Source organism: Neomonachus schauinslandi, chromosome 9, assembly GCF_002201575.2.
Source record: "Neomonachus schauinslandi chromosome 9, ASM220157v2, whole genome shotgun sequence".
Classification (NCBI taxonomy): Eukaryota; Metazoa; Chordata; class Mammalia; order Carnivora; family Phocidae; genus Neomonachus; species Neomonachus schauinslandi.
Window position 1 is genome coordinate 27,820,690 of NC_058411.1, and position 24,697 is coordinate 27,845,386.

General features: G+C 35.9%; 1 protein-coding gene across 3 annotated transcripts in view; it reads left to right on the forward strand.

The window, feature by feature from the left end:
• NUMB (NUMB endocytic adaptor protein) overlaps positions 1-24,697 on the forward strand; it is a 194,182-nt gene that overhangs the window by 137,729 nt on the left and 31,756 nt on the right. For 2 of the 3 annotated variants that reach the window (XM_044918347.1, XM_021679778.2), the window contains one exon: positions 14,874-14,948. In XM_044918347.1, the coding sequence (XP_044774282.1) occupies positions 14,874-14,948 (75 nt within the window). Of the gene's footprint in view, positions 1-14,873; positions 14,949-20,801; positions 20,835-24,697 lie in introns of all 3 variants that reach the window. The other variant, XM_021679777.1, reaches the window with a different exon arrangement.

Consider the following 24,697-nt stretch of genomic DNA (forward strand, 5'->3'; position numbering starts at 1 on the left):
ACCTCCCACCCCTAACATATTAAGTGAACTATTAGTCTAACCCTAACCCTAATTGTGTGTGTATATGTGTAAAATGGAGTTAGAGTCTAATCTAAATATGACAAGTTTTTTATCCATCCTAAATGTCCAGTAGCGCATTCAGATGTCATACAGGAAGCAGGATATCATCTGTGCATACTACCTAGGAGTAATTTTCCAAGTCATTGTTATCAAAAATGCCTCCATATAATTCTTAAATGCTACCCTTTGAGAAACCTATACCCTTTGAGGTATAGGGCCTTATAGACTCTTTTAAGGACTTTGGCTTTTATTTAGAGTAAAATGGGAAGCCATTGGAGAATTTTGAGCAGAGGAATGACTTTATATAAATTATATTTTTAAAGGATTACTCTGATTCTTGTGCTGAGAATCAATTGTAGAGAAGAGCAAGGGTGGAAGCAGAGAGATCAGTTAAGTGACTATTGTGAAAGATGATGATGGCTTCCATCAGGGTGATGGTAGTAGAAGTGGTAAGAGGGGTCAGATTCTAGATGTATTTTATAGATAGAGCTGATAATATTTATTGATGGATTAAATTTGTGAATGTCAATCAAGAAAAAGAGAAGTCAAGGATAGGCCAAGGTTTTTGATCTGAGCAATTGGAAGGGTAGACTTGCCATATATTATTTTGGGAAAGACTGTTGGTAGAAGAGTAGATTCATGAATGAAGGATAATATCCAGCATTTAATTTTGATTCTGTTATAAACGGTAACTTTTTTTAAAATTTCATTTTCTTCATATTGCTGCTATAGAAATACAATTGACTTTTTAAAAATTGAGGTATAATTGACATATGACATTATATTAGTTTCAGGTGTACAACATAATGGTATTTGTATATATTGCAAAATGATACAGTTGACTTTTGTATGTTGAAATTATATCTAGTATCCTTGCTAAACTCACTTATTCTAGTAATTTATTTGTATATTCTTTTGGGTTTTCTACTAATACAATTATATAATCTATGAATAATTATTGTTGTATTTCTTATATTCTAATCCTTATACTTGTATGTATGTATGTCCCTTCATTGCATTGGTGAGAGACTGATGTTTATAACTTTGGGTAGAATTGGTGATAAGGGGCGCCTGGGTGGCTCAGTTGGTTAAGCGACTGCCTTCGGCTCGGGTCATGATCCTGGAGTCCCGGGATCAAGTCCCGCATCGGGCCCCTGCTCAGCAGGGAGTCTGCTTCTCCCTCTGACCCTTCCCCCTCTCATGCTCTCTATATCATTCTCTCTCAAATAAATAAATAAAAATCTTTAAAAAAAAAAAAAAAGAATTGGTGATAAGAATTCTTGCCTCATTCTCAATCTTACCACAGTTCATCAGATTAAACAAGTTCCCTTCTGTTCTTGGTTAAAAATTATTAAAATTATGAATGGAAACTAAATTTTGAGATGATTACATAATTTTTATCTTTAATTCTGTTAGGTGGTAAATTATACTTGAGTTTTTGAATAGTCAGCTAACCTTACATTCCTGGAATAAACTCAACTTGATAATGATAGATACTGATGGGTGGAAGGAGAGAGATCAGTTAAGTGGCTATTGTGAAAGATGATGATGATTATAGATACTGATCAAGTTGAGTTTATTGAGTATATTTCTGGATTCTCTTTGCTAATATTTTGTTCAGAAATTTCACAACTATGCTTTTGAGTCAGAATGGACTGTAATTTTCCTTTCTCATATTGTCTGTTAGATTTTGTGTTAACAGAACTGAGGCTGGATTACAGTTTTAGCAAGGCTCTGTCTACTTCTGCTTTACTTCTGCTTTGCGGGCATTCTTTTCTTGTGTTTAAACTGAGATACTTTGGGGCGCCTGGGTGGCTCAGATGGTTAAACTGAGATACTTTGGTGTTCACTGGAACCTATTCCTCTGGTTGGTCTGGAATTCTAATTCTTTACTCTTCCGCAAATTGAAAATGCCAAAAATTCATTCTTTTTAACATGTTTCTCTGTTTCCTGTAATTCTTGTGAATTGGTTTTTAAAGACTTGATCAGATTTAGCTTTGATTCCCTCCGTCTCCGCTCCCCCCCCCCCGTAGGAATACCTCATTGGTGGTGTGTACTAATCAGAAGACACACAACACAATAGCTGATTATCTATTTGTGATGACTATAGCCATTCATGATCATTGCCTGGGATTATTAATTCATTAAGGGTTGCAAAATGGTGATACTTTAATTCTCTCATCCTTTCTTTACTTATCAGCTGTAATATTTCTATAAAGCAAAATCCCCCATATCTACTGCTTGGTTAGCAGTGGTATAGTTTAACCAGAAAATCGGGGTAATTTCATTTATGAAAGAAATATTGAGCCATAAGCAACGTTACCAAAATGGATGACTGTTCCTATTTGATCAACCTTTTTTTTTTAAAGAAGAATAACATTGTTAATATGTAAGACCAGTAAACTATAAACCATTACTTAAATAGGAGAGTTGCAGAAGTAATATGAGATAGTGAAAAGAAGATAGATAGTTGAAAGAAGAAAGATCTAGAAGTGAAAAAAATCAAAGTTCTATTCCTGGCTCTGTTAATTTATTAGTTATATGACTTTGTGCAAATCACTTAACTTTTTTGACACCTAGTGCCACATTTGAAAGGTGAAGGTTTTGAATCTCTTTAAGTTCTTTCCAGCTTTAAACTGCTGTGATTAGATTTAATATATATACTTAGGTCAGATGACTTATTCAAATGTTATTGTACTCCAAATTTATACATAAAAGCAATCTATTATAATTTGACTTAACTACTCCTCTTTGATTAAAGGCCCCCAAACAAGTTTTGATATCATGTTCTACACTTCTGCATCCTATATTTGCAATATAATACAGGTTATATATATCTGATAATATGCCTTACACCTTCTTATTAGTTGATTATGATGTCATTTTTTGCTAATGTTGGGAACTGTTGACTGTCTGTTCTCTCACATCGGAGCTGTGCATATCTTCTCATGGTCTACATTACCAAAACAAGGGGGGAATCTACTTTTTAAATAATTTTTTCAAGAAAATGAAAAATGACTTAATTCATCCAAGAATGAAATTCCACACACTAGTTTTTCTAAAGTGCATTTTTGTGAATAAAAGTCCCTTACTCAGAGGGAGTTTGGAAAAGGCATACAGACAAAAGAAGTCCTAGTGTCAAATATTTTAGCCATTAAAGCATAAATCAGCTGCAGTTCTTCAGTGAGATAGTGTCTTAGAGAAGAAAAGAGACCTCTTTAATAATGTTTATTTCAGTGGGCATGTTTTTCTCATCGTCTAGGAAAGCACAACACTGATTTCCAAAATAGATTATGCAGCTAAGAGGTCAGTCTGTACAGGAGATACTTTTGTTCTTTTCCTTCCATTAAGTCTCCCCAACTTGTTTTGTTTTTGTTTTTTTGCTGGCATAAATACCCATAAGTGACCAGTTGAATTGATCAAAATGATAGAATAAAATCCCTTGCAAACACTTTGAAACCTATATTCATATCTTGGCAACTATAGGTAACCCAGAGACCATAAGACCCTACTTTCTTCTTTTATTATTGTTATTTTTTATTTATTTATTTGAGAGAGAGAGCACAAGCATGAGGGGCAGAAGGAGAGGGAGAGAATGTCAAGCAGACTCCACACAGAGCATGGAGCCTGACGTAGGGCTTGATCCCAGGACCCTGAGATCATGACCTGAGCCAAAACCAAGAGTTAGACACTTAACCAACTGCACTACCCAGGCACCCGGAGAGAGTTTTTAAAACCCCAACACTGTTTCCCCCAAAAGACAGATTATGGATGGTTTCACAGGTTGGCTCTTTAAAAACCTCAAAGAATAATTTTTTTTTTTAAGGTATAATTCTTATGCTGTTTAACTATACAAGAGCATATGTGGGTGGGGAGGGGGAAGGAAAGAATGGTTTCCAGATTTTTTTATGGCATTAACAGAATCCTGCTATAACAAAGATAGACAAAACAAAAAGAAAACCATAGACCAATTGCACTTATGAATATAGATGAAAAAAGTAGGCAGAAAAATAGAACAAATGGAATCTAAAAGTATAAAGACCGAAATAGGGTTTAACTCAGGATTCCATAAATGATTTAGTATTAGGAAATTTGATATAGTTCATCACATTGATGGACCTGAGAAGAAAAAGACTTTGTCACTGTAATGAAAGCAAAGTTGAAGGACTGACACTTCTTGATTTCAGAACTTAGTACAAATCTATAGTAATCGAAATAGTGTAGTATTGGCATAAGGATGGATGTGTAGAACAATGTAATAGAATTGAGAGTACAGAAGTGAACCTGTACGTCTGTGACCAACTGATTTTTGACAAGGGTGCCAAGACCATTCAGTGGGTAAAGAATAGTCTCTTCACCAAATGGTGATGGAACAACTTGATTTCCACATAGGAAAAAAAAAAAAATGAAGCCAGACCCCTACCTTACGCTATATACAGAAAATTCACTTAAAAGTTAACATAAGAATATAAGAATAAGAACCATAAAATTCTTAGAAGAAAAGAGGGGTAAATTATCATGACCTTGGATCTGGCAGTAGATTCTTAGATATGACACCAAGGGCGCCTGGGTGGCTCAGTTGGTTAAGCGACTGCCTTCGGCTCAGGTCATGATCCTGGAGTCCCGGGATCGAGTCCCGCATCGGGCTCCCTGCTCGGTAGGGAGTCTGCTTCTCCCTCTCCCGCTCCCCCGTCTTGTGCTCTTTCTCTCTCTCACTCTCTCTCTCAAATAAATAAATAAAAAAAAATCTTTAAAAAAAAAAGATATGACACCAAAACCATGAGGAACAAAAGAAAAAATAGATAAACTGGATCTAATTAAAATTTGAAATTTTTGTACACCAAAGGAAGTTACCAAGGAAGTAGAAAGACAACTACAGAATGGGAGAAAATATTTTCAAATCACATGTCTGATAAATCTAGTATCCAGGAAATAGATTTTTATGTATGTATTTTTTTTGTTTTTATTTGACAGAGAGACACAGCGAGAGAGGGAACACAAGCAGGGGGAGTGGGAGAGAGAGAAGCAGGCTTCCCGCTGAGCAGGGAGCCCAATGCAGGGCTCGATCCCAGGACCCTGGGACCATGACCTGAGCTGAAGGCAGACGCTTAACAACTGAGCCACCCAGGCGCCCCTATATATGTATGTTTTTTTTATACACACACACACACACACACACACACCTGATTTAAAAATGGGCAAAGGACTGGAATAGAAATTTCTCTAAAGAAGATGTACAAATGACCAACAAATACATGAAAAGATATTCAACATCATTAGTCATTAGGGAAATACCTTTCAAAACCACAGTGAAGTACCACATCACACCCACTTTGGATGGCTCTACTTAAACAAAAAAATGGAAAGTATTGGTAAGAATGCAGGGGATCTAGAACCCTTATGCATCACCAATGGGAATGTAGAATGGTTCAGTTTCTGTGGAAGGCAGTTTGGTGGTTCCTCAAAAAGCTAAACATAGAATTATCATATGACTCAGCCAGTTCTGCTGCTAGTTATATGCCCCGAAGAATTGAAAACTCAAATATGTGTACATATGTGTTTATAGCACCACTATTCATAGTTGCCAAAAGGTAGAAACAGCCCAAATATCCCTCATTGGAAGAATCGACATAAAAACTATGGTACATACTACAGTGTGGTGAACCTTGAAAATGATATGCTAAGTGAAATATGCCAGACACAAAAGGTCACATGTTGTATGATTTCATTTCCATGAAATATCCAGAATAGGTAAATCCATAAAGACAGAATGCAGGTTATTGGTTGTTAAGCTGCACTTTGGGGAAGTGCAGCTACGGGTAGCAAATGCTTAATGGGCACAGGTTTTTCTTTTGGTGTGAAGAAAATGTTTTGGAACTAGATAAAGGTGGTGATTGCACAAAATTTTAAATGTACCAAGTGCCACTGAATTATTCACTTAAAAATTTTTTTAAAGATTTTATTTATTTATTCATGAGAGACAGACCGGGGTTGGGGGGGTGGCGGGCAGAGGCAGAGGGAGAAGAATCCGAGGACTCTGGGATCATGACCTGAGCTGAAGGCAGACGCTTAACCAACTGAGCCACCCAGGTGCCCTAAAATTTTTTTAAAAAGACTTATTTTAGAGAAAGAGAAGGCAGCGAGAGGGGCAGAGAGAGAGGAAGAGAGAAACTTAAGCAGACTTTGCACTGAGCTCAGAGTCCAACACAGGGCTTGATTCCATGACCCTGAGATCAAGACCTGAGCCAAAACCAAGAATTGGATGCTTAACTGACTGTACCACTGAGGTGCCCCTGAATTATTCACTTTACAATGGTTAATTTTATGTGATGTGGATTACATCTGATTTTTTAAAAAAGTTTAGAATATCGTTCAATCCCGGTAAATCTTCTTAGCTAAATAGGAATAGCATAACACATTCTTTAAATGAGTAAAAAACTGTCCCAGAGTCATGCAGAGTGAAACATTTACATTGAATTTGGGAGGATGATGAGGTTGCTCTTAAGTAGCACTGTTATTCAACACTCATTTAGAAATGGTGATAAGTGCCTTTGGATAAGAAAATAAAAGCTATAAAAGTGGGAATTCAAGACAGCCTGGTTTTTTTTTTGTCTTGTTCTCTGAAAAACCTAGAGATGTTTTCTCTCTGAAAAACCTAGAGAACCACCAAAAAAAACTATTTAAAATGATAGGAAACATCAGTATTTTCACTACTTAATAAGATATACTAAAATCAATACATAGAAATACCAGTAAGTTTTGTTGGGAAATATTATAGGGCTTCTGATTTTGGCAAAATGTAGATTAAGCTAACCTAGAAATACTCCAAACCATAAGTCAAAAATAAGACAGTGAATACCTAGAGATGCTGGATATATTTTTAAACAACTTTTTTCTCTCAAAGCACAGCTGAGCTTTCAATAAAGACAGATCTCTCCAGTTACCAGAAATTAAGAGGGAATTTGAAAGCAAGGCAGGAATCATGCTGGCATGGCACAGCCTAGGAGATAGAAGATTTATGAGCTAGAGCCTTTGTTTTAACATTCATTCTGAAGATCCTGGACTCAAAAAGCAGAGCATTAGAACTGAGAACCCAGCATAGAGCCAGAACTTTCAATGGGTTTTATAATCAGTGAAATAGAGAACTAGAAGAAAAAGCAAAAAAACAAAACAAACAACAACAAAAAACCAACCAACAAAAACAAAAAAACCAAAAATTTAAAAAATAGAAGTTTGCCTCTGCTCTGACCCTGGGTGAAAAAAAGGAGTCTCCCATCAAAAATTGAAATCGTGGATCTGGACTTCATATGCTATAACCTGCATGGTGTAAGAATCCTCAAATTAATATACTGTAGGTCTTAAGCTACTAATACACCTGTGGTACCTTTTTTTTTTTCTTTTTTAAGATTTTATTTATTTATTTATTTGATAGAGAGAGAGAGTACACAGCAGTGGGAGTGGCAGGCAGAGGGAAAAGCAGATTCTCCGCTGAGCAGGGATCCCGATGTGAGGCTCAATCCCAGGACCCTGGGATCATGACCCGAGCCCAAGGCAGACGCTTAACGACTGAGCCACCCAGGTGCCCCACCTGTGGTACCTTTTAGAAGCAAATGTATAACCACTCCGTAATCCAGAATGCATGGATTTTTTCCAGAAAAGTTGAGCTTCAGTAAAGATTAATTTACAATTTTAAAAAAAGTTATAAATCATATGTGGAAGTGATCAGCAGATACAATAAGAGTTATACAGTAAAGGACAAGAAGATTAGCACTGTAAGAACTTGAATTAATAGACTATAGAGGACACTATAAAATATGTATATATAAAATCATTAGAGACATTAATGAATTCAAACCATAAGTCAAAAATAAGACAGTGAAAAAGAAGGAATAGATAGATCTGACAAAGAATCAAATCTAAGCTTCTAAAAATGAAAAATACTGTCACTGCAATTGAATTTAGTAGATAGATACAATGGTGGATTAGATTTGTTGAAAAGAGAGTTGGTAACCTGGAAGATAGATTCAGTGAAGTTACCCAGAGTGCAGCACAAGGTGATAAAGAGAAGATCCGAAAAAGAGATGAGGAAACAGATGAACAAATTAAAGAGGCCCATAGTACTAACAGGCCTCATGAGAGCTCCAGGAGGAGAGAGGAGGAGGATTTCATTTAAATCAATACCTAGGAATAAACCTAACCAGAGAGGTGAAAGACCTCTACTCTGAAAACTATAAAACACTGATGAAAGAAATTGAAAACGACACAAAGAAATGGAAAGACATTTCATTCTCATGGGTTGGGAGAACAAATATTGTTATCTGTAGTACCGGGGCGCCTGGGTGCCTCAGTCGTTAAGCGTCTGCCTTCAGCTCAGGCCATGATCCCAGGGTCCTGGGATCGAGCCCCATGTCGGGCTCCCTGCTCAGTGGGAAGCCTGCTTCTCCCTCTCCCACTCCCTCTGCTTGTGTTCACTCTCTCGCTGTCTCTCTCTCTGTCAAAATAAATAAATAAAATATTTTTTAAAAAAATATCTATAGCGGGGCGCCTGGGTGGCTCAGATGGTTAAGCATCTGCCTTCGGCTCAGGTCGTGATCCCAGGGTCCTGGGATCGAGCCCCGCATCGGGCTTCCTGCTCCACGGGGAGTCTGCTTCTCCCTCTCCCACTCCCCCTGCTTGTGTTCCCTCTCTCGCTGTGTCTCTCTCTGTCAAAAAAAAAAAAAAAAAAAAAGTCTATAGCACCCAAACATTCTACACGCTTAATGCAATCTCTATCAAAATACCAACAGCATTTTTCACAGAGCTAGAACAAACAATCCTAAGATTTATATGGAACCCCAAATAGCCAAAGCAGTCTTAAAAAAGAAAAACAAAGAGGGAGGCCTCACAATTCCAGACTTCAAGTTATATTACAAAACTGTAGTAATCAAAACAGTATGGTATTGGCACAAAAAAATAGACACGTATCAGTGGAATAGAATAGAAAACCCAGAAATGAACCTACCCCTCTATAGTCATTTAATCTTCAACAAAGCAGGAAAGAATATCCAATGGGAAAAAGACAGTCTCTTCAACAAATGGTGTTGAGAAAACTGGACAGCAATGTGCAAAAGAATGAAACTAGACCACTTTTCTTACACCATATACAAAAATAAATTCAAAATGAATTAAAGACCTAAATGTGAGACCTGAAACCATAAAAATCCTAGAAGAGAACACAGGTGGTAACTTCTTTGAAATTGGCCATAGCACATTCTTTCTAGGTAGGTCTCCTGAGGCAAGGGAAACAAAAACAAAAACTATTGGGACTACATCAAAATAAAAAGCTTCTGCACAACAAAGGAAACAGTCAACAAAACTAAAAGGCAACCTATGGAATGGGAGAAGATATTTGCAAATGACATATCTGATAAAGGGTTAGTATCCAAAATCTAAAAAGAACTTAACACCCAAAAAAACCAAATTATCTAATTAAAAAATAGGCAGAAGACATGATTGGACATTTTTTCCAAAGAAGACATACACATGGCCAACAGACACATGAAAAGATGATCAGCATCACTTTTCATCAGGGAAATGTAAATCAAATCCAGACTACAATGAGGTATCACCTCACGCCTGTCAGAATGGCTAAAATCAACAACACAAGGAACAACAGGTATTGGCAAGGATGTGGAGAAAGGGGAACCCTCTTGCAGGGTTGGTGGGAATGTAAACTGGCACAGCCACTCTGGACAACAGTATGGAGGTTCTTCAGAAAGTTAAAAATAGCATTACCCTGCGATCTAGCAATTGCACTACTAGGTATTTACCGAAAGAATACGAAAATACTAATTCAGAGGGATACATGCACCCTGATGTTTATATAGCAGTATTATCTACAATATTCAAATTATGGAAGCAACACAGGTTTCCATCGATTGATGAATGGATAAAGAAGATGTGGTGTGTATATATATACATGGAATATTACACAGCCATAAAAAATAATGAAATCTTGCCATTTGCAATAACGTGGATCTAGAGTGTATAATGCTAAGTGAAATAAGTAAGGAAAGACAAATGCCGTACGATTTCACTTAAATGTGGAATCTAAGAAACAAGCAAAGGGGAAAAAAGAGGCAAACTAAGAAACAAACTCTTAACTATACAGAACAAACTGATAGTTATCAGAGGGGAAGTGGGTGGGGGGATGGGCTAAATGGGTGAAGAGGGTTAAGGAATGAAGAGGGTCAAGGAAATCATTTCTTGTGATGAGCACTGGGCGATGTATAGAAGTGTTGCATCACTCTATTGTACACCTGAAACTAATATTACACTACTAACTGGAATTTAAATAAGAACTTAAAAAATAAAATAAACATAAATAGGTCAGATGAAAAAAATGAGCAAGGATGTGAATTGACATTTCTCCAAGGAAGATATACAAATTGCCCATTAGCATGTGAAAAGATAGATGCTCAGTATCATTAGTCATTAGGAGCATGCAAATCAAAATCATAAGATAACTACTTTACACCTGTTAGGATGGTATAATTTAAAAAGAGAAAAAAAATAAAGTTCTGTTGAGCATGTGGGGATTGAAACCCTCATACATTTTGATGGGAATGTTAAATGGTGCAGTGCTAGGGAATACACTTACTAATCTAGAAAGAAATGTACAGGAGTGTATTTGAAGGCTACCATAAAACTTAAGAGATATAAAAGACTTGAATAAATATTGTTAGATGGAATAGCTCAGTTTCATAATGCCAAGTTTTCTCAACTAGTGAACTTAAGGCAGTCTTAATTAAAACACCAAGGATTCAATGGATCGTGGATCACCACATCAAAAACCAGTGATGTATGGTGACTAACATAACACAATAAAATAAAAAAACAAAAACAAAAACACCAAGTGTTTGGGGCACCTGAGTGGCTCATTCAGTTAAGTGTCCATCTTTGGCTCAGGTCATGATCCCAGGGTCCTGGGATTGAGCCCCGAGTCAGGCTTCTTGCTCAGTGGGTAGTCCGCTTCTCCCTCTCCCTCTGTCCCTCCACTCCACTTGTGCATGCTCACTCGCTCACCCTCTCTCAAATATGAACAGAATTATTTCAAAGTTAATACCAAAGATTAAAGGCAGGAAATAACCAGGGAAGTTCTGTAGAAGAAAAATTAGTGAAAGTGATCATGCCAAAACATATTAAAACATTCTTAAACTACAATGATCAAAAATAGCATGTTATGGGGGTGCCTGGGTGGCTCAGTCGTTGGGCGCCTGCCTTCGGCTCGGGTCATGATCCCAGGGTCCTGGGATCTAGCCCCACATCGGCTCCCTGCTCAGCGGGAAGCCTGCTTCTCCCTTTCCCACTCCCCCTGCTTGTGTTCCCTCTCTCGCTGTCTCTCTCTCTGTCAAATAAATAAAAATCTAAAAAAAAAAATAGCATGTTATGGTGTCAAAATAGGAATAACAGTAGAACAAAATAGAATGTCCAGGATAATGTAATTTTTAATAATATATACATGGCATTTCAAGTCAGTGATTAAGGATAGAGTAAAAAAAACCACAGACTAAAAGAACTTAACAGTATATATGATAAGGTGCTAAGAATGAGATGTCAGAATTTCTTAAAATGTCAGAACAGTAATGCAGGTTTTACTGTTATCCACTGCTTTATTTTCTTATTGGACCAAGAAATTAAAAATATATTTTTGGCCTTTGAAAAAGGTCAAAATATCAACAAAACATAAAGAAGTCCTTTTTAGAGCTTAATTCATCCAAAGAGGTATTTAAACATCCATTCATCATTATCTTCTAAGCTGAAAAATAGAGCTTTCCAGAATTTGAGTGTAATATACCTGTCACTGTAGCATCTGACTGAATGATGAAAAGCAGCCTTCAGTGAGGGAGTACTCTATTATTTCTGAGTGCGAAATCAATCTGAAAATCTAGAACAGTTGACAGAACTACCAAACACTTGACATTTCTGATAGCCTATAATCTTGAGTTAAAACATTTTTTAAGATTTATTTATTTATTAGAGGGCGCCTGGGTGGCTCAGTCGTTAAGCGTCTGCCTTCGGCTCAGGTCATGATCCCAGGGTCCTGGGATCGAGTCCCACATCGGGCTCCCTGCTCCGCGGGAAGCCTGCTTCTCCCTCTCCCACTCCCCCTGCTTTTCTTCCTGCTCTCACTATGTCTCTCTCTGTTAAATAAATAAATAAAATCTTTAAAAAAAAAGATTTATTTATTTATTAGAGAGAGTATGAGAGGGGGGAGGGTCAGAGGGAGAAGCAGACTCCCTGCTGAGCAGGGAGCCCAATGCAGGACTCATCATGGGACCCCAGGGTCATGACCTGAGCCAAAGGCAGTCGCTTAACCAACTGAGCCACCCAGGCACCCAGAGTTAAAATTTTCCTGGGGCGCCTAGGTGGCTCAGTTGTTAAGCATCTGCCTTCAGCTTGGGCCATGATCCTGGGGTTCTGGGATTGAGCCCTGCATCGGGCTCCCCGCTACACGGGAGGCCTGCTTCTCCCTCTTCTGCTCCCCCTGCTTGTGTTCCCTCTCTCGCTGTGTCTCTGTCAGAAAAATAAATAAAATCTTAAATAAATAAATAAAATAAAATTTTTCTAATTTAATAGAAAAAAGATAAGCAAAGATGACTAATATGGAATCTGTGTTAAAACTATCCTATAGTGAGCCAGACAAAGGTACACTGGTGAAAATTTGCTATCAGCATCCTTATTGATATGAAACATTATTATTTTTAATGTAGTAGTTTAGAAATTCTCCAAAATTTTAGGTTCTTATGTATACTCCATATCTATAATGGAGTCAGTGATGTTGAGTTTGAGAAAACATTACTTTACCACTGTTTATCATCTGTAAAACCAAAGAATATAACTAAATGTGGATCTAGATAGAAAGTGTAAAATTTGTAGACAGATTCATTATATATGAGAATCCAAAATAGAATATGTGAATATTTTTCTTATTGGATTTCATAATATTCAGATTTGCCCTAAAGAGATTATATTCTTTCAACTTAGAACTATATATATAGTACATTATTTGATTCGCTAAAAAGTGAGCATTCTTCCTGTTTATATAATAATCATTCAAAATTACAGCTGTTACAATTCTTTAGACATTTTTGGTCTTAGTTTATGATCTTCATGATTGATGCCTCAAGTATTTTGTTACCTGAAGTTGAGTACTTTCCTAAATTGATTTAATTCATTGGTTTTATGCACTTACTCAGTATTGGAAAGATTTGAGTAAAAATGAAAAATTCCGTGTAAGCATTATAAGAGTGTTCTGGGTCAAGCTGCTTGGGTTTGAGTGTTCACTAGCTGAATGACCTTGGACAAGTTACTTAAACTCTCTATGCCTGCGTTTCCTGGGGCTTTTGTTAGTCTACTGTACCATGAGTTCGCACCATTTCACCTCCATGCAGGGTCAAATGATGGGAGATATACAAAGAGGGGAAAGAAGCAGAAAGGGCCTTGGTCCCATCTTCCTGGAATCACGATTTCACTATACCAAGAGGAAAGTTCCCCTCTCTCAGACTCTTGCAGGTTTCCATTGATACCACTAGCACAGGATATCTTGGGGAGCTGGGGTGTGAGAGGTCAATGAAAAGAGATAAATAAAACGAAGGGAGATTCCTATACTCTCTCTGAGGATAAGGCGTTTCCTTATCTAATACTTGAGCCACAGCTAGAGTGCTTTTCCCAGAGTTCTTTCTTTGCCACAGCACACACTTTTGGATTTCTGGCTGTGTTAAGTTCAAGTTGGAAGTATCAAAAAGGGGAAGGGGGAAAATGGAGGAACAGAGTGGGAGGTAACTCCCTTCCAGTTCAGAAATACCTTGGATCCTAGTATTCTCGGACTCATCTTTTCTACTCTTTACAAAAGAGACTTGAAATAGGTGCTCCATGCGTTCTGTTCAGGTTTTATGGTTTCATTCAATGGGCAGGACAGGGAAGAGTGGTCTACTCAATTGTATCCAGAACCAGACCATAAATTTCCTTTTAAAAGAGAGCACTTTTGTAATATTTTCACCATCCCTTCTGCTTTATCTTAGCCAAGACTATTCCCATACTAAAGTACAATTTGAATTGCATTACTATGTTGCAAAAAAATAAAATAAATAAATGCTTTATTAACTCTCCATTGACTCCAGCATTCAAATTCCTCAGCTGTACATACCTCATATCCTAGCCAAACAGGAATACTTGGTGATATATAGTTACGCTATTCCACACCTATAACTTTTGTTAAATTCTCTCTACCTAGTTTCCCAACCTTTCAATTTTTGCCTCTTCAAATCCTACACATCTTTTAAAGCTTAAATGTATTGCCTTCTTAAAATTTGTTTTTTAGTTCTCTGCCCTGCTCTTATGTGCTCCCGATAAAAGGAGTATGTGATCTCTTCAGCCTTTGAATAACTGTTACTTTTATTTGTGCCTTTTTCAATATGTGTGTATACATATTTACATATGTATACATACAGTTGTTTTAGGATAATTTTTGTGTTCAGAGATATAGTAACTGTGTCTAGCACAGGCTATTATGTTCAGATCCAATAAATTTAGGTAACATTTAGTGCCTACCATGTACTTTTTCACTTCTCTACAACAATTCTTTGAGACATTTATTCTGACTCTTTTTCCTATGAGGACACTGAGGGTAAGTAAAGTAACATCTTAATTCTTATACAGTGGAAGTTTCTTGAGTGCAGAAATTTCAATATTCAGTTTTCTTCCAACTAATACCTACCATATAGTAGCTATTCAATAAGCATAGCAATAACCCTTTTTTCTTCTTTCTACAGTACCTTGGCCATGTAGAAGTTGATGAGTCAAGAGGAATGCACATCTGTGAAGATGCTGTAAAAAGATTGAAAGCTGTATGTATTTGATGGTTGCCACTGTTGATCTATATACTGAAATATTTTCTTAAGAGGTTTTGCTCAGTAAATTTTAGTGATTCACTATCCAATAAGACCCGTGTTTCTCTTAAGGCAAAAGATGTGGGCTGTCTAATAAAGAACATCATGTTATCCATCCCAAGGTGTAAATTATAAAGACCAACTTTGTCAGTTTAGGCCAGACATTATCTAAAAGGTACTTTTGATTCAGAACCCGTATGAAACAAGTGGTATGAAATCTTACAGGTGAATAATATTCTAAAACGAAGAGAAAACTGTTACAATTAGCGTCTTAACTCTGATAACTGGGTTATAAATTACTGATGTTAAATTTACTGTAAGAAACAGTAGAAGAGTTATCTGTGATGATGGCTAGTGAGGTTTACAGTTGGGAGAGGGCTTACTGTCTTGACTACTATTCTTCAGTTTCCTTCTGTACACCCCTCTAACATAAATAGTGTATTTCCCCTGCTTTTTGCACAAACTTCAGCATACTTGAAATGGAAAGTCCTTTTCCAGGATAAATAATGTTTTCTTTGCCTGTTTTACCATAGAATAAATCCTAGGCACATTCTTGTGTATTTAATAAAAGGAGAGAATGGATTCACAGTTCATAAAGGTTCACATAAAAGTGTTAATATCATATTTTGGATAGGTTTGAAGAATGTCTCATAAACTCTGACAGTCCTCTTCACAACCTTCCTTCTCTCCAATGTGTGGCCTTTTCCCCCCTTTGCTATGAAAGCTTTAACCATTACTTCTGCATGTCCTTGCCCCAGAGAGCATTAAATACTTGTTTGCTTTGGGTTTGCTGGTATGGTAGGCTGCCACAAGTTTGGCTACTAATGAGCGCTTTTTTTTTTTTTCCCTCAGTTTGCTTAATCAAAACTTTTCTGCTTCTTGGTACATTTTATATGACCTCTCATCTATAATCCCTCAATATAAAAGGTACAAGATTAAAGAAGCAACCAACTTAGAGAAGTGTATTACATTTTGGAGCAAATGTCTGTGAATCTGTTGTAGAAGGGAAAGGAGGAAAAGAAGAACTGATTATAGTATGCAAGGAACTAAAAAAATAAACCAATATGTAGAAACATGTACACATACATATACATACATACATACATACCATTTACCTCAGATTTTGGTCATTTAAATTCTTAAATGATTGAAGCCCTTCCTAAATGGCAATATGGTTTCTATTTATGGTGAAAATAAAACTTATTAAATTTTATTATCTAAACAGTCTTATACCTCAAATAATGTTTATAAGTTTATAATCTTCATGGTTAAAAAAATAAAAAGGTAAAAAAATTCAGTCAATTAAAAAAATTATTTTTTTAAGTTTATTTATTTACATAAGTAATTTATATGTAGAAACATGTACACGTACATATACATATGTATATGTACTTTATTTACATAAGTGATTTATATGTAGAAGCATGTACACATACATATACATACATACATCTATACATACATGATGTATAGATCATCATTAATGTTAAATCCTAGTATAATGTATAATCCTAGCCAGTCATCATTAATGTTAAAGGGACTTATTTTCATCTATTATGGTATGTGAAGCTATAATTTATAGACTTGCCATGTCTACCTGAATATATTCTCCAGTTAAATACAGCCTCAAGAGGGCGCCTGGGTGGCTCAGTCGGTTAAGCGACTGCCTTCGGCTCAGGTCGTGATCCTGGAGTCCTGGGATCGAGTCCCACATCAGGCTCCCTGCTCAGCGGAGAGTCTGCTTCTCCCTCTCCCCCTCCCCCTGCTTGTGTTCCCTCTCTCGCTATGTCTCTCTCTGTCAAATAAATAAATAAAATCTTTAAAAAAAAAAAAAATACAGCTTCAAGACAGTGTAATTTTCCAAGAAACATAAATTCAGTCTCTTCTTTAACAGAATAATTCTAAGTTCACTAGAAGAGTAAGTTTAGCTTAGAAAATTTTAAAAGTAATACAGTGATTTGTCCTACTAGTTATTAAAGAATATTTAAACATAATACTAATGACTGAAAACAACAGGCAAATCAGTGAATAGACTAAAAAGAACTGAAACAAACTACAATAACTGCAGTAGTTATCAAAATCTTATAACTTACATGACTTACAGGTAGAAGGTCATTGTGGAATGAGCCTTTAGAAAGTCTTTAATTCAGAGTATGGCTTCATGTTCACTCTCTAAATAAGGGAAAACTAGGGGTGGTTTTAACTTGCACAGAAGATATTAAGAAATGGTATTTAGTTGTTTAATGAGCAGTGAGTCCTCTTAACTAGTATAGAAGCATCTCTTCATTATATAGATAGTATAAGTTCATTGTGTACAATACAAATGAATAAAAACAGTACATAAATTTTTTTTGTAATCACAGAGATAACCACTATTCACCATTTAGTTTTAAAACTAATTTTTTTAGGGACACCTGGCAGGCTCAGTCAGAAATGCATGTGACTCTTGATCTTGGGGTCATGGGTTCGAGCCTCATGTTGAGTGTAGAAATTACTTATGTAAATAAATAAACTTAAAAAAATAATTTTTTTAATTGACTGAATTTTTTTACCTTTTTATTTTTTAACCATGAAGATTATAAACTTATAAACATTATTTGAGGTATAAGACTGTTTAGATAATAAAATTTAATAAGTTTTATTTTCACCATAAATAGAACCATATTGCCATTTAAAAAATAATGCCTGTGCCTGGAACAGTGTCTGGCACATAGTAGCCACCCAAAATTATTTCCAGAATATACAGAAAACAGTTCAGTCCTCAGTATGGTCAAATCAAATCTCATAACAATTATCATAACCATATCTTACATTTAATGTTTTAAAGTTTATGAAACCCTTTGTATATCTCTAAATGATCCTTATTTCCCTATGGTCATTTATGACTAATATGAAGTTTTATTTATGTTGATTGCTTTTCTGGACATACTTTTGAACTTTGAACTTTGAGGGGAATTGACTACTTCTGAACTTTTCATTCAAGAAGTTCTTTAAAATTTTTCAGACTAATGCTATCCAAGAGACTTGGCAAATGTTGTGTATAATTTCACATAGGCAAACATGTATTTAAAAAGCAAGCTTGAATTTTGGGGTAACAGGTCAGTTTCCTGTTTATTGTACTCAATGAAACTTTCTCCTATAAATACTCTTTCTAAAGCTATACTGAGAAGTTTGCAGAAAGTTAGAAGTCTTCAGGATGTTATTCTTCTCAGACCATATTAGTCCACAAATATTTGAGATTTTTGTCTTTTCATATTTTTACTGTGCAGAAATTTCTGGTTGCCTCCCCCCTTACCAAACAAATATTCACCTAACAAACATTTATTATCTGCTGTACCAGATGCTTATATTGTGCCAAAGCTATGTCTCCTTCCTTAGAGTTTCAAATAAATGGAAGCAAATGTAGAAGTGTACAAGATTACAGATTAAAGAAGAAATAACATGTTTTTGGAACTTAGTTGGACTGCCAGAGTTTTAAAATTTAAAGAATTATGTAGCTCAGATATACAAGTTAAGCAGCAAAACAAACATCTTAAACCTATCACTTGAATGACGTTTGAACTAAAAATGTGACATTCTGGAGCTTTTTAAATTTGTGAATAATTGAAGAAGCCGGATAATTTGCAAGTATAGTTCTTATTTATTCTCAAAGTAGTCCCTTACAATTTAGGATCACTTTAACTTCAACTAGAAGTTACTGTGTAATTAATATTCTCAAATGAAAAGATGTTATAACTAAACAAGATCACCTTTTTTTTTAAGATTAAGTTTTAAACCTGATTCTCAGAGCATAAATATGTTTAAATTCTTTTTACTTTGTATGATAAAGTTAGTTACAGCTATTTTCAGCTCATTTACTTTGTGACATAAGTGCACAAATTAGCCACGTTGGGACTTGGATCATATAGGATAAATGACAGAAACAACTATTGCCCATTTTCAGTGCCTTTATTGACATAGTTGCAGGGTGAGTAGTAATGTCATTTATCAGTCTGTTTTGTAAAAAGTGTTTCGGGCCTTTGGTTATCTTGCTTGACACTGGTCCAAGATGTTCTTCCTTTTAAAAGGTCTTTTCTTCCCATTGTCTCTAAATGTCTCTCCCTCTCTGTCTTGGTTTTAGACTAGTTTCATTATACTGACAGTTTCTAATATGTTGGTTTTTTATTCACTATTTGATATATTTGCTTTAATATATGTTCTTGTTTTAGCAGGTAAAAGAATCATAACTTGTTTTTTTTAAAAGCACTAATACTCTCTAATAACTATCTTTTAATGCATTTTGCACGTCAACTTTTTTCATTAACAACTGAGGTCTTTTATGAAAAGAGGGCAAACTACATGTTTAACAAGAGCTTTTCTGGGAGCTGAACTAAATATTAACAGATCTCTTTCCTCACGTCCCTGTCCCTCAAGAATGGTGAATCTTTTAACTTTGGCTGCATCTTTAAAAGCTGATGGTCACTCACAGTCTAACAAAACTAGGGTCACCAAACTTGGCAGTAGAAATAAACTTAGTCTTATTGCAATAACTACCCCAATTTATTGTTTTTCCATCTTAAGTTCAAAACATTTTTTGGAAATATTTGATGCTGTTGGTGATTCTCAAAACTTGGGGAGGAAACAAACTCTTCAGTGTTTGAGAGTAGTGAATGACTTTATAAATTGAAAGAGTAAAATTTCAGTACAGTTGTCTTTTTCCTAGACATTTATCCAACACTAAAAACTGATTATAAAAACTTAAAAAGTTCAAAGTTAGGAAAAACTGATTATAAAAACTTAAATAGTTCAACCAAAGTTAGGAAATGTAAAGTTAAGATAGCTTGGGTTAGAACCCACCTACTTTGCGTAAGTTCTTCTGATCTTAAATGGTGGCCAGCTTTCAAAGTTTCTACATGCTTCAGAATTGGTGCTGGAACCATAGATAGCTGTCTCTCTTATCTACATAGTCTGAGAGTTGTATACTTATAACTGTCAATGCAAGTTTCTTTATTCTAAAACTAGCATTTTAAAAGAAAACAAAACCCTATTTTTAAAATTTCATTTGTGGTTCACAGATGTTGTTTGGTTCTCAGATATATTTTTCATCTGCAGTGAAAGCATTAGCTTTGTGTTCTTTAAAGACGATTTATTCTGTGTTTGGAATAGAACGTATCTATTATTTCCCCATGATTGTTGTGGAATTGATCAGTCCACACATACACATACTTACAAATTGATCCCAGTGGATGAGTAAGGATTCTTTAAGTGACATCTTGAACTTAGTAAGAAAAAGTCTGACAAAGATTCTTGCTGCATACTCTTAATTTTATGTGTTGCATTTTTTATGTGGTTATTCAAATGTGGACTGTTTTTTTAATTGATGACTTCCATATAGTAGACCACTGATTTTTAAATTGAAAAGTGTGTATGGAAATTGAAAAATGTATTTACTACTCACTATTAGGAAATTTAAAATACAAATCTCACCAAACCAATATGTCTTAATCCTTTTCTCTGCTGCCAAATTTGGATAATCTCTGTTTCAAAAGTAAATAGAGAATACTAAACTAACTAGTTGTTCTGCATGGGTACAGGTTCTGATTTCTTCTCTTTCCATGGATTCTTAGGCCATACAGTATGTTTCCCTGCATTTTCATGCACCCTTCCTTTTTCCCTGTCACTCCTGGTATGGATAACTCTTTAAAACTCTCACTCCCTCTCCCTCTCCTACTTTGCCCTTTACCCAACTTCGGTATGTGCTTATTGGTGTGAAACCCTGGGACATTTAGCCCATACAATAATAGCGCTCGACTTGTCCCCCTGTTCCTCCAGGAAAGGAAGTTCTTCAAAGGCTTCTTTGGAAAAGTAAGTTTGATGCCACATTCGTGCTTGCTTTATAAGGAGTTACACCCCTAGTATAGCACTGACATTCATTTTTTTATAATATAGGAATTGATTTAATTATATGTAGAAATTAATAAATTGGAAAGTTGCTCTCTATATTAACTGTGTGTCTGTTGATACTAAAATCCAATAAAGAAAGCAAATAGGTTGAAAAGTATTATTTCCTCAAGGCTAGATGTTAAAATAAATTTAATTTGATCTTGCAGAACTGTTCATATTAGCGTATTAGCTGGATTTTTAACAAGTGGGTTCTACTTAGTGTTCAATATTGACAGAGAAATGGGAAGAAATATTAAGTTCAAATGGAAATTGAATGTACCCCAAATTTTACTTTCAATGCAAATGCTTTTTTTCCATCTAAATTAAATTTCAGGTGAAGTGAGTGAAAGTACATAAACTTATCTTTGGGGATTCTGTTGTGTTTAGCCTGGGCTGCTAATCTAAGAAAAACTATCTTAATGAGTAGTCTGCCAAATAATCTGTCATTGTGTGGGATGTTCCTTCTGTGTACATGCTTTTCAAGTAATGATTATTTAATGTTCTGACTTCCTTAGAATTAAGAATATATATACAGGGGCGCCTGGGTGGCTCAGTTGGTTAAGTGGCTGCCTTCGGCTCAGGTCCTGATCCCAGGGTCCTGGGATAGAGCCCCGCATCGGGCTCCCTGCTCTGCGGGAACCCTGCTTCTCCCTCTCTCACTCCCCCTGCTTATGTTCCCTCTCTCGCTGTGTCTTTCTCTCTGTCAAATAAATAAATAAAATCTTAAAAAAAAAAAAAGGATAGATTATAGAAAATATTGATTTGGTTTATAGAAAAAACATACCAAAAGGAGACTTACTAAAAAGTTAATAACATGGTGTTAGGGAACAAAGGTAGCTCTCACTTTGAAATCAATCCCAAAGTGGCAATATTCATTGCTATACAGAATGGAGTCATGGTGCACCTACATTGTAGCTGAACTGGGTCACACTGTGCGTCTTAGCTGTTTCACTGCATTTTGCAACATGATAAATTTATGTGGTATGAGAAAGAAAATTAGGAATCATCTCACTTAACCCTTAAAATAACACTGACATTATTGTTCTCCCTGTTTTACAATGAGGAAACTAAAGTTTACAGAAGCAACCTGCCCAAATTCGCAGATACAATAAGTGGTAGAAGCTAAAATTTGGACCCAGATAATTGGACTTCAGAGCTCACATTGTTGATCACTGTGCTATATAATTACTCTGTTCTCATATTAGTGACAACCAAAGTTTAAAAGATTTAGCCTTGGGGCGCCTGGGTGGCTCAGTCGTTAAGCATCTGCCTTTGGCTCGGGTCCTGATCCCAGGGTCCTGGGATCGAACCCCGCCATCGGGCTCCCTGCTTGGCGGGAAGCCTGCTTCTCCCTCTGCCACTCCCTCTGCTTGTGTTCCCTCTCTCGCTGTGTCTCTCTCTGTCAAATAAATAAATAAAATCTTAAAAATAAATAAATAAATAAATAAAAGATTTAGCCTTGGGATGCCTCGCTGGTTCCATCAGTGGAGTATATGGTTCTTGATCTTGGGTTATGGGTTTGAGCCTCACACTGGGTATATAGATTACTTAAAAATAAAATCTTTAAAAAAATAAAAGATTTAACCTTAAAAGATGCTAATTAAATAACTTCCTATAAACTCATTTCACTTTCTTTCTTCTTTGAAGGTAGTAATTAAACTTTGGATTTTACCTCTAGTCAACTTGCTTTTTTATTAAAGGCTTTTAAAGAGTCTTTTTCAGTGGTTCAAACTAGTATTTTATTAATTTGGAGATATTTTAATCATGCTACTAACATTTTATTATTTGGAGATACTTAAATCTCACAGGATTTCCTTAAAAGATGCTAAGCATCTGATGAGCACTGGGTGTCGTATGGAAGTATTGAATCACTAAATTGTAGACCTGAAACTAATGTTTTACTGTATGTTAACTAACTAACTGGCATTTAAATAAAAACTTTAAAAAGGCAGGGTGGGGGGTGGGGCGTCGGGGTGGCTTAGTCAGTTAAGTGTCTGCCTTTGGCTCAGGTCGTGATCCCGGGGTCTTGGGATCGAGCCCCGTGTCGGGTTCCCTGCTCAGTGGGGAGACTGCTTCTCCCTCTTCCTCTGCCTGCAGCTCCCCCTGCTTGTGTGCACACTCTCTCTGTCAAATAAATAAATAAAATCTTAAAAAAAAAAAAAACTTTTAAAAAAGAAAAAATGATGCTAAACAATCTCATTATAGCATCTATGAACAAATGTGACTGTCAGAATTCTTTTCTTTTGTTATTGAGGGGAGAATTCTTTTTATGGCAGGGCGATTTTATTCTAACATACAATTTTTTATTTTTATTTATTTATTTATTAAAAGATTTTATTTATTTATTTGAGAGAGAGAGAATGAGAGAGAGAGCACATGAGAGGGGGGAGGGTCAGAGGGAGAAGCAGACTCCCCGCCGAGCAGGGAGCCTGATGTGGGAATGTGGGACTCGATCCAGGGACTCCAGGATCATGACCCGAGCCGAAGGCAGTCGCCTAACCAACTGAGCCACCCAGGCGCCCTCTAACATACAATTTTTTAAATTATAATAAGTCATTTAAAGAATTTGGAAAACCAACAGGGAAAAAAAGCATTACCCATAATCTTACCAGAAATGTGCTTTTAAATGAAAAACTTTTATTTATTTTTTTGAAAAACTTTTTAAAATGGAGCATTTTAAATCTTTCAAGTTGCCATCATTCAGCTCACTTCCACACTAAGCTACAAGAAATAGGCTGGTGAAAGACACTTGGTTTGTCAAGTTTGCCAGGCCAGTTGTGGTTTAATGAAAGCTGAAAATGAAGAATCTCATAGAACAGTATATGATAGGGAGTTTGTTTATTTTTTTAATTGAAGTATAGTTGACATGTATTAGTTCCAGGTGTACGAGATAGTGATCTTATAATTAATTACGAGATACTCATTATGATAAGTGTACTTACCATCTGTAACCATACAAAGTTACTACAATATTATTAACTATTGATAGGGAATTTTTAATCCAGTACAATTTTCTCATAAATTTTGAGAATTTCTTAGCCTTCACGTCATATTTGGTTTAATGGTCCAAGATAAAGAGGACAACAGTTATCAAGAGGTGTTTCCATTAAACATATTTGCATAAAAGTAGGTAGATGGAAGGATTATTAGCCCTGAATCATAGCCAGGAGGACTGCTTCCTCATTTTCCTAAGTTGTTTCCTGAACCTGACCAACGGTCACTTCTCTATTCCTGTGTCACCCGTTAATGGGAGGAGTGCCTCCACAAGCATTCACAGTAGGGAACAGATAAACCTGAGTGTGTTACAGAACTGTATTATTTAGCCCTTGTAAGCTTACACACATCTTAAAACAGGAAAAAAAAAAACCAACCCTGAAAACCTGAAATAACTTTTTCCAAACTAGCTACATTAAATTGCTCACTGTTATTAGGAGAGCCAAGAATGCACTCAGCCTTTAGGAAGTACTGTATTCAGGTTCATTAATGTATTTGGCCATACCAAGCAAATACTTGATTAACCAAGTCATTACATAGCACTTAACACTCGAAAAAGATTTTATAATTTTAATGTATTTGAGGAGCTCCATGAGGTAAGTAATCTATATTTACATTTTATGAGGAACTGACTGAATACAGAGATATGAAATGTTCTTAGGCTACCCTATTTGGTCTCTTTTAAAGCCCTCATATTGGAAAAAATTCAGTTCAGTCTACCTCCTGTTAGTCTTTCTCCTGAGTTTCCTTTACTACTCACACAAAGCACTTCATTTCTGGTCTTTAGATGT